The sequence below is a fragment of the Eumetopias jubatus genome, unplaced genomic scaffold (assembly GCF_037043125.1).
Source record: "Eumetopias jubatus isolate StellerSeaLion01/CBP00866 unplaced genomic scaffold, mEumJub1_p1.0 scaffold_2, whole genome shotgun sequence".
Lineage (NCBI taxonomy): Eukaryota > Metazoa > Chordata > Mammalia > Carnivora > Otariidae > Eumetopias > Eumetopias jubatus.
In genome coordinates, this window is record NW_028274808.1 from 181,120,719 (window position 1) to 181,136,280 (window position 15,562).

Sequence of the window (15,562 nt, forward strand, 5' to 3'; positions counted from 1 at the left end):
TATGTGGCACAAATTTGTGGCCTTGGCTACCCCCTGGATGGATAGGGCGTTGTACCCTGGGTTTTCCCTGGATGCAGGGGAGATTGCGTAAAAAATTATCTATGCCTGCAAATTATCCCCATCTACTCCATCGCTGGACACGGTCAGTCTTCCACTGGTATGATCACCTGTTAGGTATTTTCCTGCCCCAACTGGGAATAGAAGACATAATCTGGCACATAGAGGCCCTCACAAACTATACCACACACGCCCTTAATGATACTATGCATGCACTCAGCCTGTTAAATTCTGAAGTTGCATTAATGAGAAAGGCTGTATTACAAAATAGGATGGCCTTAGACATAATAACAGCAGCTCAAGGAGGAACCTGTGCTATCATTAAGACTGAATGTTGTGTATATATCCCAGATAACTCAGCTAATGTATCTAAACTTTTATCAGACATGCACAACCAAATTGAAGCAATGTCTGACTCCTCTAGTTCCCTCAATGATTGGATTTATTCCTGGTTTAGTGGAAATGGATGGTCTTGGTGGAAAAAACTTCTTTTACTAGTAGTAGCAATAGTTCTGCTAGGGCTTTTGCTTTGCTGTGGGAGCTATTGTTGTTGCATGTTCTGCATAAGTATGTCAGAAAAATTATCAGAACGGATATTCTCTAGGAGGCGTTCTATTTTAATGATGAGGCCTCATGAACATCTTTGACAATCTACAAGTAGGGGCCCTTCATTTAATCGGGATTTTTATGCGTTCCAATAGGCAGGGTCTACAATCCCTTTCAGCCTGAAGAAGCTACAGAAGATGAGACCTTCGCCCTTCAACACCCCTTAAGAATACGAGAATGAAAATCCCATAGCAGGGAATGAGACAGGGAAATCGAAGGGGACCCCATGAGAAAAAAAAAAAAAAGGTTTGGCTTTTTTTTTTTTTTTCCCCTTTGCTTCTTTTTCTGGCTTCTATTCTTGCTAGGACCTGCACCCCTGCCCTACACATACCTTAATGTATGTACTCCTCATAAGGGATGAAGAGTTAATGATTTCTTTGGAGTCTTCTACACAACAGATACCATCTAAGGAATGACCAGGTGAGGCCATTATGTGCACATTATAGACCACTGTCACTAAACACCTTGATGCCAAGACCCCCAGGCTCCAGGGAATAAGTGACTTATGATGGACACCTGGACCCTGTCTTCATTCTGATCGGTTCTTGGATGCCTGAGAAGACACATGCACCAGACCACAATCATCAATAAAAACCTCAGACCCCAAGCAAAGACGCCCTCTTTTCCTTTCTGAGTCTCCCAGATACTCCATCTGTATCTGCTCTCTATACCTTCAATAAACTCTGCTTTCACCTCCTGCTGGCTCATGTTTGACTTCCATCCTGTGTGAAGCCAAGGACCCTCTAGGCCGGTCCAGTGGGACCCCCTCTGAGTCCTCAGACCAGACCCACCTGCATCAATATGAACTTATATACATAAAAATCCTAAAGACTCCACTAAAAAGCTGCTAGAACTAACTAATCAACCAATTCAGTAAAGTTGCAGGATGTAAAACCAACATCAGAAAACAGTTGCATTTCTTTTTTTTTTTTTAAGATATTTATTTGAGAGACAGAGAGAGAGCATGAGAGAGTGGCAGAGGGAGGGGGAAAAGCAGACTCCCCGCTGAGCAGGGAGCCCAACACAGGGCTCAATCCCAGGACCCTGAGATCATGACCTGAGCTGAAGGCAGACACTTAACCGACTGAGCCACCCAGGCGCCCAACAGTTGCATTTCTATATATTAATAACAAAACAGCTTAAAAAAAAAACACCCAATAATTCCATCCCCACAATAACATCCAAAAGAATAAGATGCTAAGGAATAAATTTACCCAGGGAGGTGAACGATCTAGACTGATAAGTATAAGACTTTGATGAAAGAAATTGAAGAAGACACAAATGGAAAAAAATCTCCATGTTCATGGATCAGAAGAAATAACATTGTTGAAATGTCGATATTATCAAAAGCCATCTACAGATTTAATGCAATCCCTATCAAAATTCCAATGGCATTTTTCACAGAAACAGAAAAACCGATCCTAAAACTTGTAAAAACATGTGAAGGACTCTGAATAGCTACAGCAGTCTTGAGAGAGAACAACAAAGCTGGAGGCATTACACTTCCTGATTTCAAAGTACACTTCAAAGCTACAGTAATCAAAACCTTATGGTACTGGCATAAAAACAGATACAGAGATCAATGGAACAGAATCAAGAGCACAGAAATAAACCCCTGCATATATAGTCAACTCATATTTGACAAGGGAGCCAGGAATACTCAATGCAGAAAGGATAGTACGTTAATAAATGGTGCAGGGAAAACAGGATATTCACATACAGAAGAATGGAATTAGACCCCTATTTCACATCACTCACAAAAGTAAACTTAAAATGGATTAAAGACTTAAATTTAAGACCTGATCCATAAAACTCCTAGAAGAAAACATAAAGAAAATCTCCTTGACATTGGTCTTGGCAGTGATTTCTTGGATATGATGCCAAAAGCAGAAGGAACAAAAGCAAAAATAAATGAGACTCCATCAAACATGAGTTTGCTTATTTGTTTGCTGACTTGGTTGAAATATCTTATTGAGGTTCATTTCTCTCACAGTGTGAAGCCTCTGATGTATGTCAGAGGATGCAGCCTTGTGGGTACAGTCACTCCTCGATGACACAAGTTTTAGCAGGGCTCTCTTTAATCGTCTCTCTCTCTGACCTCTCTGTTAAGCTTTCTGCCCACCCCCCCTCCCGTATCACAACCAGATGTTCAGCTCCACTAACTGCCAGGTGATTGCTCTACTGTTTTCAACAACATTCTCGGGTATAAATTGTACCACAGTCAGATACAATTAAATTTTGAATCCTTTACAGAAGATATTTTTGAGGCCAGTCTTTGAAATTTGTTATTACCCAGGCAAGGCTCTTCCCAGCTGTCTCCTTCTCTGGTCTCTCTGGTAAACTAGGTGGCTTGTAGTTTTAGCTCGCTACTCTCATGAAGCTAATTGCCTCCTCTTAATTGCCTATCATTAAAATCTCCATTGTTTTAGAGAAGCCCATTAAACTTGAACTTTCCCACATTCCATTTAAAGTCAGTTCTTTGTGGACAGCTTCATTGGTCGCTTTTCTTATGTCCCTGGACAAAATCTCTGAGTCACCACTCCGGAGCTAGGAGTAAGACTGTGGCCCACTTCTGATTTCTGAGGACATTGGTTGGGGACAGTAAACTTCTGGTGTTCTCAGCTTGCCTCTCCCAGTGGGGAACTGCCACCCTGTGAGCAAACTGGGGTGAGGGAAGTGGGGCCCCAGTGTTCTCAGCCTATTGAGAGCAGGCAGAGCATTTGGGGCAGAGGCCTACCCTATGAGTGGAGGGTAGGTGGAAGAAGGGAGCTTCTGACTTCTTGGCAGCAATATTCTGGAATTTAGCATCTGCAACAAAGAGCTAAAGGATATGAGAAATACTGGCTACCTACACCTTCTATAGAGCTAGTGTAGCCCTTGACTGGAAGTTAAAGGGAAAGGGAACCCCATCTTCTTGGTCACACTCAGATGAACTGAAGCTTCTGTCTTGTTGATCTGGGGGTGAGGGGAAGGAGAGAGTGTGTCTTGGCTCAAGTGTCACAGACTGTTCTTACTGGGATTTAGTAGCTTCTCTTGAATAATTTTCTTTTTTTTCTGATTTGATGTATGACCTTAGGACCATTTTCAGATACTTAAAATATTTTTGTTTTTAAAATAATTTTTCACCAGTTTTCTGCTGGGGATGGTTCCATAATTCCAAAAGTGCTAATATCCACTCAATTTTCTTAAGTTTAGAGGTCATCAGTAAAATAACACTAACATATAAATGAAATGTTAACTTTACCCATATATTCAGAATTTTACTGATTACTAACAATTAGACACCGGGTATACATACTGGTGACATAAGTAAACTTTCAGATTTTTGTATTTTCTAAATTTTAAATAACTGACTTTACATTAAAAATGGAATTTTAAATCCTTACTATTTTTTGTAAAATAAAAAATTAATCACATATGTGAAATCATTAAAATCCTCTTAAATTTGTTTCTAAGGTTATTTCAAAATTTAATTTTATCAATAAAGTCTTTGGATTTCAGTGCTTTGAATAAATAAACTTTGAGAGATTCCTTTTTAACTCTTTTTCTTAAACAGACGCATACTACTACCACTATTACCAACAGAAATCTGTTAATCCAAACAACTAGAACTGATTTATATTTACCCAAGCTGAAATTAGTACGTGGAAACTAGATATTTTCACCGTGACATTTATACTGACACTCAAAATAAAATTATTAACATATATTTGTGATCTTTTAAAAAAGAATATCATCTAGGCAATTCTATATAAATTACACATTTTCTATTTATGATACAATGTTTTAATTTTAGTAGATATGAAAAAGACTTAGGTAAGGACCCAAACATCTACAACATCAGCATATGAGATGATCAAAGAATAAACAAGACCCCTGAAACTGATTTAAAAACATTTAATTATTTATTCAATACTTTTAATAGAAAAGTGTCATGTAAAATGCTTTTTCTAAACATCTTGGGATGGCTTAAGTATGTATTTAACACCCAAGTTAAGAATCTGTGCCTATACCTCTCCTAGTCATCGCAAATATGACCAAAAGAAACAGTCTAAACACTCATTTGAGAACTCTTATTCTCCCACCCAATTCCACGTAAGAACAAAAGTTAACCTTATTCTAAACTGAGAATATTTGATAAAGAACAAACATGATTTAGATTTCAGGAGGATTCAGTTAAAAACAGAGATATCTCCTAAAGTATGATGAATTAGAGCACTTAAAACAAGAACATTATATGTTTTGATTTTTCAACTTACCTGATATAAATAATCTTCAAATACAAAATAATAATCATCATTGCTTGCTGTCAACTTCACATCCTATAATTAAAGGTAGAGAGTACTGAAAAGAACCTAAAGGAATATGTCTATAGTGCTATGACATAAATGCATTATTTAGAAATAACACTGTAATGATTTTACTTATGTATGATTAGAAATGTCTCAATTAGATTTCATCACTGTATAAATTTACTTGACTAATATATATACATTACTGGACCTCAAATTGCCCACAACTTTTTAGGTTCCGTTAGTAATTCCTTATTATTTATTTTAATTTTTATCTTCTTTTAATCTAATATTTAAGTGTTTTAAAGTTGGAAAAGCAGATGCAATCATAACATCCAGAAGAAACCATAGCAAGCTGGCCCCAAATTACTGTTCCAAAATCATCCTCTACTGTTCAAGTTCACATTCTTGCCATTCTCTTGAAATACCAAACATCTTCCATACCATTGTGATTATTCATTTGCAGGTCATTGCATATTACCCCACAAACAACTGTTTATCTTCAAGAAGTCTATAATCTCACCACAGAAATATGGGAACAATTATAAAGAAATATTAAAGAAATTCAAGATAATATTGCTCAACCTATGAATTTCAACCAGGCCGTTGAGTATAGCAGCAATCAAGGGAGGATGAAATGAATTATGGATGATTCTGGAGGTAGTGAATATGTGCTAAGTCTAGAAAAGCTTAAAGACACAAATTAAGAGAAAAGAAAGGGGTCAGTCTTCCAAGTCAGAAGACAATATGGGTAGAAGGAGAGGTCATGCATTCTCAATAGCGATGATATTACCTCTAAGGGGGTGAGAATTAGTTCTCCAAGGCCAAAAAATTTCACATATTACAATGGTTTATAGACCCCCAAATCTTACTCTTTGGTATTTAATTTTTCATATTAGAGAAAAATTAATTTTTCTCTTCAGGGAGCTAATAATGAAGAAAAGGTTGAGAAACACTGGCATAAACTGTCAGGTCACAGTAAGTGGTGCAAAACTGTAGAAAGTGTGGATACAAGGCAACTTTGTGGGAAAAAAAAGTACAGTCCAGAGAAAACATTGAACAATTTGGCTTAGGGAGGGTGATGGTGATGTTCTAATTTAGTATTGCCTTGTTCCAACCATTCCTTCAACTACTAACATAATTTTACTTTATTTTCAGTTAAATTAAAAATTAGTCTTTGCCATAGGGAGTTGTAATGAAACTTCAAAAAATTTTTTAAATGCCCATTCTCTCCAAAGCTGACTTTAATAACATTTGGAGTTGCTCCAAAAAGATCAGCGAAGCTCAACACACACAAATCAGGAACAACCAGAGACAGATATCTTCCTAAAAATACTCAAGCTGTGGACTGTCAGGATTGATTCTACTAAAACTTACATTTAATTTTTCAGATACAGACTGTTTACCTCTTCCTTTACTGATTCAAACTGAAATTCATCTTGGCAGCAAAGAGAATTCTCATGCTAGCCCTCCCTGACTTTCTGAACTTCTTCCCTTGTGAGTCTTCTTCATTTGAATAGAAAAATGGTTGAAAGGTCTGAAAGCTCAAAAGATCTCTTAACGCTAGTGCTAAAATAATCCCCTGAGCACGACTGTTTGACCTCAGTTAACAATAAATAGTACCTGTGAGCCAAACCTATGTAAAACTTCTGAGAAAGTCAAGACTTTGCTTCCTGTAGTGAATAGTGATTTAAAAAGTATGGTTGTGAAGTTATCTACATTCAAATCTTGACTTTGCTACTTAATATGTGAATTTAACTAATTTCTCTAATCTTTCTTTACTTCAGTTCCCTCATCTGTAAAATGGTAAAACAACAGTACTTCCTATTTTGCTATAACACATGTCAATATGTGGCTGGGGGGGTAAGGGAACGATATCTGTTATAACATGGAAATTGTGTTGGTTCACATGCAACTTTTCTTTTACTGGGGGTGCCAAAATTGCAAGAGTAGAATTACAACCTCCAACAAGAAAGGAAAAATGCCCTCAGCTCAGCTGCTGCACAGGCATGAGCCCTTATAATTGCATTTCAAGAAAATTAAAAACAAATGACCGTTTGAGGGGCTCCCTCTCCAGACAGGCGCACCCCTGGCCCACACATCTCCCCTAGGTGCTTCCTCTTGTGCCCACCTTAACAGCAGCCCCAGGGGCTCAGTGTACCACTTCCACCTGCATTCTGTTAGCACTTCTACTTCATTATATTTGTACATTTTTAATAGCTCCTGCAGGAGTAGCCTGCTGGAGCTGTCCAATTCATCTTCCAAACTATCAATAATTGTTTTTGTTCGTGCTCCGGTTACAAAGTTGCAAAAGCTACCCCAACACTATTTTTCCCATAAACTCTATTATCTTTAATGTATGATTTTACTGAATGTAAGGCTTTTTCCCAGGGGAAAAAAAAAAGGTACATTTATCTATAAATGATACCTAAATGCTGGTATCTGATACTCTTAAGGTAGTTTTCAGGATTAAGGACAATCTATGTGAAGAGTTTGAAACACTGTATGGCACATGGTAGACAGTCATTAAACACCAGGTGTTGTTATTAACCTTGGTCACTTTCCACCCATAAAAATCTTCAGGTCCTCAATGTGTAATTTTCTCTCTCCCATTTGTGAGGCCTGAAATAACATGTCCTTCTTCTCTATCTTACAAGTCCTAAATTAAAAATCCAAGTCTTTTAAATAGCCCAATTATTAATCCAGAATCAGGCATATCCTGTATCATGCTTATACCATCTACATCTCAACCCTCAACTCAGTATCAGATGCCTGGAGACAAAAACTCAACGTATCCCTATCATAAACCTTGAGACGTGCTTGACCAGATGTCTAAAACTACAAAATACTAAAAATAAAAATGAATTCAATACAAGAGAATAAGCAAGTAGGCCCTAAAGAATCATGAGATAAATAAGATAAAAATATTAGTCTGATTTTGACTCTGAAAAATATAGTCTGATTTTTCTTTCAGTTGAATTTTTATTTGGTTTGTGTGGAAATGTTTATCATTCTTTTAGTCAAAAATGAGAGTATCAGGAAAGAATCATGAAGACAGCTTCAAAGGAAAGGAGGATAATATTGACTGGAGACTACAAATTTTGAAAATGAACCTTACCTTTACAAGTACAATGATCACTTACAATTATTTTTCAAGGTTAACACGTATGATCATACAAAGCACAGGTCCTGTATGTTAAAGACTCACAATAATTGTTTAATGATATTACTGAAATGAAAAAACTATGTACACCTTCACTTACTTTATAGATTAGACTGTCCACCAAAAGGTCATGTTGTATCACATTGGTCTTAAGCTGCTCATAATATAAGATATCCTAGATTTAAAAGTAAAACAAGCAAACAAAATTAAAGGTCAATCAAATTTATAAAGTCAGCCTCAAATTTTAATAAATAATAATCATTAATACTATCATAAACACCAAGAGGACTTCATTTTATTCACTTCTATATTGCCATGCCTGGCCAATAGTAGATACTCAATAAATATACCTAATCCCATCAATTTAGGATAAGATCTGGGCACCTGGTGGGTATTCAATCAATGTTTGCTAAACTGATTAACCATTATTTAACTTTAATAGCAAATACAATAATATTTATTAATTATTAGATGCCAGAAACTGTTTATTAACCCATACATGGGTTAACTCATTTAATCCCATACCAACAAAATAAAATAGTTCAGTGATTATTATTCCCAATTATATTTCAGAAACAGATCCAGAGAAAAAAACAACTTGCTGTCCAAGTCCACAAAGATAGTAAGATTTGATCCCAGGAAACCAGGCCCTAGAACCTATGCAAAAACTACTCTATATGCTTTTCTAATATCTAGATTATTATAAAATAAAAAGGTTAAAGATCCTAAATCATCCCAGCTAGTAAAAAGCAATCACATAGCATATGAAGAAGTCAGGTTTTTTTTTAATATTAGAATATGGTCCCATAACACCATAAAATCTGATTAATGGTACACAGTGAAAAGATTAGGCTAATGTTTAATTTAACAGAGAGTAAGACACAGAAGATAGAGAGGGGAGATGGAAAGGAGAGAAAAAAGGAAAAATAGGGAAAGAGGGAGGAGGGATTTGAGACTATAATCCAGTTAAGCATCAGGTTAGTAGCTGATCAGGGCATTCAAAAAATAGAATGAAGGTAAGGATCAAGTGGATAATAGTTGTCTTAAAGACAGATGGAAATATCATCCCTCATTGCTTTAGCTGGCCCTGTGTTCCTCCCAATGCCTCCAAACATCTTTCAGGCACTTTTAGCCCTGGTTTCTGCCCATATCCAAACACGGCTTGGCTCTACTCGTACACACCAACCTGTATGACTCTTTCTGAAGACATTTCCTCAGACAAGTAAGAGGTGACGGAAAGGGTCGTTTGGGACAAAGAATATCTGTTGTGAGCAGCTGCCTTGGCAGGATGGTGTCCGACCCTATGTTTCCTGAAATATGATTTCTTAATCTTGAAAGATGCTTAATGCACAGTTCTCTGGTTTGGGTCAAAGTGCTTTTTGCCTAAAGATAATCTAGAGATTTACTGGCTATTTTTAGTCATTTTAATTTTAATAAAAAAGCCTTACTTTGTTCTTATTTATGATGTTTTGATTTAACTTCCATTGTATCTATTGAATCCATTTCTCTCACTAGAATAAAAGAACATTCTTTTTTTTTTTAAGATTTTATTTATTTATTTGACAGAGAGAGAGAGAGTGAGAGCAGGAACACAAGCAGGGGGAGTGGGAGAAGGAGAAGCAGGCTTCCTGCTGAGCAGGGAGCCTGATGCAGGGCTTGATCCCAGGACCCTAGGAGCATGACCAAAGCTGAAGGCAGACGCTTAACGACTGAGCCACCCAGGAGCCCCATAAAAGAACATTCTTAAAGACAGGAACAGTACCTAATTCAAATACCAATCCTTGACAACTGACAAAGAGCCTAGTATTATACTTTAATGTTTTCTAGCAAACTTTAGAGTGGAAAAGCTAGTAAGTTTAGAGTTATACCTCTTTTTAAAAATCAAATAAATTTAAAATCACAAACTGATACGTGACTATTAAAGAAGTAAAAGAATCTAAAGCTGGATAAAGAAAAAGGTAATAATCCTTCCTTTTCCCATTCTGCCTTCCCAAAGAAACTAATGTTATTTGTATTGTATTTGTAACATTATTTGTAATTTGTATTCTTCCATAACTTTCTCTATGCTTGTATAAATATACACTTATATGTAGGGGTTTTAGTTTTCATTTTTTAAACATAAACTGGAATCACACTATACTCATTATTCAGCTTCTCTAACTTAGCTATATAGCATGGTCATCCCTCTATGTTAATAGGTATACATCTATCTTTCTTCTTGACAGCTACCTATACTTTAATATTTTTTAAAGCTCTGCCATAGACAGATCACCATTTATTTAATCATTCTCCTATAAACACTGAAGTTGCTTGTCACTACAAGTAGCACTGTAATAAATATCCCTATACACGTGTGCTTTTGTATCTATGGGATACACTGGCAAAGGAAGGAACATAGGCTGAAGGTTTTATATATATATATTAGCTGGACTACAGTTTGCCTGATCATTTTCCAAAAATCATCAATTCAAATTCCCACCAGCAAGACACGAGAGCAAAAACTTACCTATATCCTCACCTCTTTTAATTTTCTCACGGATGAAAAATGGGGTCTTACTGTTGTGTTAATTTGCACTTTCCCAAAGATCAATAAAATTGAACATCCTCTCATATGCTTATGGGGCATTTGAATTTATACTTCAATGATTTACCTTTCATAACACTTACCTATTTTTCTATTCGATTTTATTTATTTTATTAGTTTTTGGGCTATTTATAGTGAGGAATTAACCCTTTGTCGTTTGTATTACAAATACCTTTTCTTCAAAGAAAAAAGTGTTGTTTAATTCTTGTTTAGGGCACACATTGACAAATTTTTAAGAAATTCCTTATGGCAGGGCGCCTGGGTGGCTCAGTCGTTAAGCATTTGCCTTCAGCTCAGGTCATGATCCTAGTGTCCTGGGATCGAGCCCCATGTCGGGCTCTCTACTCGGCAGAAAGTCTGCTTCTCCCTCTCCCACTCCACCTGCTTGTGTTCCTTCTCTCTCTGTCTCTCTGTCAAAAAAAAAAAAAAAATCTTTAAAAAAAAATAAAAAAATAAAAATTCCTTATGGCTTTGGGTTTTCTTGCTTGCCTTAGGTAAGGCTATCCTATCACATGTTTATACAAATATTTTTCTATTTTTTCTAAAATTGCTACTTTTTATTTAAATATTTATAATCTACCTGAAGCTTATTTTTATATGTCATAAACAAAAGGTCTGTTTTCTTTCAGGAAGATGGTTAATTATCAACATTATTTATTAAGTGAACCATACATTTCCAATTGAAATAAAACTTTATTACTTCTCTATCAGAAATGGACAGATTCAGCAGGTAGAAAATCAGTAAAGGATAAAGTTGAACACAACACCATTAACTGGATATAATGGACATCTATTCATTACTTCACCCAAAAATAGCAGAATATACATGCTTCTCAAGCTCACATGGACCATTCACCAAGACAGACCAATTCTGGGTCATAAAACATCCTAAACAAACTTGAAAGAATGAAAATCACACAACATCTGCTCTCAGATCACAACGGAATTAAGCTAGAAACCAGTAACAGAAAGATAACTGGAAAATGACTGAATACTTGAACATTAAACAACATACACACGGGTCAAACAAGAACTCTCGAGATAAATTTAAAATATTTTGAACTAAATGAAAATGAAAACAACTTATGAAAATTTGTGGGATGCACTGAAAGTAGTGCTTAAAGATAAATTTATAAAAGCATTGAATGAATATATTAGAAAACAAGAAAAATCTAAAATCAATAATCTAAGTTTCTACCTTAGGAAACTAGAAAAAGAAAAGCAAATTAAATCCAAAGCAAGCAGAAAAAAGTAATCATAATATTTAGAGCAGAAATAAACGAAATTGAAAACAGAAAATCAGTAGAGAAAAATCGTCAAAACCAAACTGGTTCTGGGGCACCTGGGTGGCTCAGGTGGCTAAGAATCCAACTCTTGGTTTCAACTCAGGTCATGATCTCACAGGCATGGGATCGAGCCCCATGTTGGGCTCTGCACTCAGTGGGGAGTCTGCTTGAGATTCTCCCTCCCTTCCCCTCTACCCCTCCCCCACTCACATATGTGCATGCACATGCTCTCTCTCTCCCTCTAAAATAAATAAAATCTTTTTAAAAAAAAGCTGGTTCTTTGAAAAGATCAATAAAACTGATGAACCTCTAGCCAGGCTAACTAAGAAAAAAGATGACACAAACCACTAATATTAGAAATGAAAGTGAAGACGTCACTACAGATCCTGTGGACATTAAAAGGATAATAAAGGAATACTATAAACAACTGTATACCCACAAATTTGATAACCTAGGTGACATGGACCAATTATATGAACAACACAATTTGCCAAAATTCACACAAAAAGAAATAGACAACCTCAATAGGCCTATAACTGTTAAAGTAATTGATTCAATAATGGATAACCTTCCAAAACAGACAATACTAAGCCCAGAGGGGTTCACTACCAAACGTTTAAGAAAGAAATTCTACCAATCCTCTACAATCTCTGTCAGAAAACAGAAGCGGGGGAATACTTCTTAACTCATTCTACAAGGTCAACATTACCCTAATACCAAAAACAGACAAAAACAACACAAGAAAAGAAAAATACAGACCAATATCACTCATGGAGACCAAAAAAAAAAAAAAATCCTCAACAAAATTTTAGCAAAACTGAATCCAATAACGTATAAAAAGAATTGCACACCATGACCACATGGGATTTACCACAGGTCTTTAAAGCTGGTTCAACGTTCGAAAATCAATTAGTATAATCTATCACATCAATGGGTTAAAAAGAAAAAAAAAATGATTAAATCAATAAATAAAGGAAAGCATTTGATAAAATCCAACATCCATTTATAATAAAAACTCTCATAAATTAGAATTAGAGGGGAACTTCCTCAACTTTCTCAACAAGAATATCTACAAAAAACTTATAGCTAATGTTAATCCTTATGCTGAGAAACTCAAAGCCTTCCCCCTAAAATTAAGTGCAAGGCAAGTGTGTTGCTTCTCACCACCATTTTCAATATCATGATGGAAGTTCTAGCTAGTGCAGTAAGACAAGAAGAGGAAATAAAAGGTACACGGGCTGACAATGAAGAAATAAAACTCTTTGTTTGCAAATGATATGACTGTCTATGTTGAAAATCCAAAAGATTTGACAAAAAAACCTCCTGGAACTAATAAGCAATTATAGCAAGGTTGCAAGGTTAAAACGTTAATATACAAAAGCCAATCACTTTTGTATATACAAGAAATGAACAAGGGGAATTTGAAATTAAAAACACAGTATCATATACATTAGCCCCCCAAAGAATAATTTCAACTTATGTATAAATCTAACAAAATATGTATAAGATCTATATGAGCAAAACCACAAAATTCTGATGAATGAAATCAAAGAAAAACTGAATAAGTGGAGAGATGTTCCATGTTCAATATTGTCAAGATTCAAGATGTGCATTCGTCCTAACTTGATTTATAGATTCAATGCAATCCCAATCAAAATCCCAGATAATTATTTTGTGAATATCGACAAACTGATTCTAAAGTCTATATCAAGAGGTAAAACCCAAAATAGCTAACACAATATTGAAGGAGAAGGAGGAGATTTTAGTCTATATAAAGGGCGCCTGGGTGGCTCAGATGATTGGGCATCTGCCTTCGGCTCAGGTCATGATCCCGTGGTCCTGGGATCCTGCTCTGCGGGAAGCCTGCTTCTCCCTCTCCTGCTCTTCCTGCTTGTGTTCTCTCTCTGGCTGTCTCTCTCTCTGTCAAATAAATAAAGTCTTTAAAAAATAAATAAATAAAGTCTATATAAAGAGATAAAAGACCCTGAATAACTAATACAATATTGAAGAAGAACAAAATTGGAGGGCTGATATTACTGAACTTCAAGACTTACTATAAAACTATAGTAATCAAGGCAATGTGGTAATGGCAAAAGAAGAGACCAATAAATCAATGGGACAAAATACAGATTCCAGAAATAGACCCACATAAATAAAGTCAACTGATCTTTGATAAAAGAGCAAAGGAGATATGAGGGAGTAAAAAAAACAAAAAACAATCTTCACAAAAAATGATGGAATAAGTGGACATCCACATACAAAAAAATTAATCTAGATACAGACTTCACACCTGTCATAAAAATTAACTCAAAATGGATTACAGACCGAAGTGTAAAGTGCAAAACGATAAAACTCATAGGAGATAACATAGAAGAAAACTGAGATGACCTTAGATGTGGTGATGCCTTTGTAGATATAATACCAAAGACATGATTCATAAAAAGAAATAACAGATAAGCTTGCTGCATTAAAATTAAACACTTGTGCTCGGCAAAAGACAATGTTAAGAGAATGAGAAAACAAGCCACAGACCAGGAGAAAATATTTGTAAAAGATACATCTGATAAAGAACTGTTATCCAAAATATACAAAGAACTCTTAAAATTCAACAATAAGAAAACAAACAACTCAATTAAAAAATGGGCTAAAGAGCTTAGCAGACCTTTACAGACACCTCAACGAAGAAGATGTACAGCTGTCAAATGAGCATATGAAAAGATGCTCCACATCATATGTCATCAGGGAAATGCAAATTAAAACAACAAAATACCACTACACACCTACTAAAATGGCCCAAACCTAGAACACTGACAATACCAAATGCTGGTGGAGGTGGAGCAAAAGGAACTCGTGTTCATTGCTGGTTGCAGTGCAGAATGGTACAGTCCCTTTGGAAGACAATTTAGTGGTTTCTTACAAGACTAAACATTCTGTTACCATACAATCCAGCAATCTTGCTCCTTGGTATCTACCCAAAGGAGTTGAAAATTTATGTCCACATAAAAACTTGCACATTCATGTTTATAGCAGCTTTATGCATAGTTGCCAAAAGTTGAAAGTAACCAAGATGTCCTTCAGCAGGTTAATGGATAAACTGTGGTATATCCAGACAATGGAATATTATTCAGCACTAAAAAGAAATGAACCATCAAGTCATGAAAAGACATGGAGGAACTTTAAATGCATATTACTATGTGAAAGAAGCCAATCTGAAAAGGCTGCATAATATATGATTCCAACTATGTGACACTCTGGAAAAGGCATAATTATGTAGACAGTAAAAAGATCAGTAATTGCTAGCATGTTGGAGGGGAAGCGATGAATAGGTGGAGCACAGAGGATTTTTAGCGCAGTGAAAATCCTCTGTATGATACTATAAGGATAAATACCTGTCATTATACATTTGTCCAAACACTTAGAATGTACAACACCAAGATGAACCCTAAGGTGAACATTGGATTTTGGGTGATTATGGTATGTCAGTATAAAAGTTCATCAATTGTAGCAAATGTACCACTCTGGTGGGGGATGTTGACAGCTGGGGAGATGATCCATGTGTGGGGCACAGCAGGTA

At 35.8% G+C, this 15,562-nt stretch overlaps 1 protein-coding gene across 2 annotated transcripts in view; it reads right to left on the reverse strand.

Moving 5' to 3' along the window:
- The window catches only part of TBC1D19 (TBC1 domain family member 19), a 146,152-nt gene that overhangs the window by 54,401 nt on the left and 76,189 nt on the right, over nt 1–15,562 (reverse strand). For both annotated transcript variants that reach the window (XM_028088082.2, XM_088020868.1), the window contains 2 exons: nt 8,219–8,293; nt 4,923–4,985 (listed from right to left, as the gene is read on the reverse strand). In XM_028088082.2, the coding sequence (XP_027943883.1) occupies nt 4,923–4,985; nt 8,219–8,293 (138 nt within the window). The remainder of the gene's footprint in view (nt 1–4,922; nt 4,986–8,218; nt 8,294–15,562) is intronic.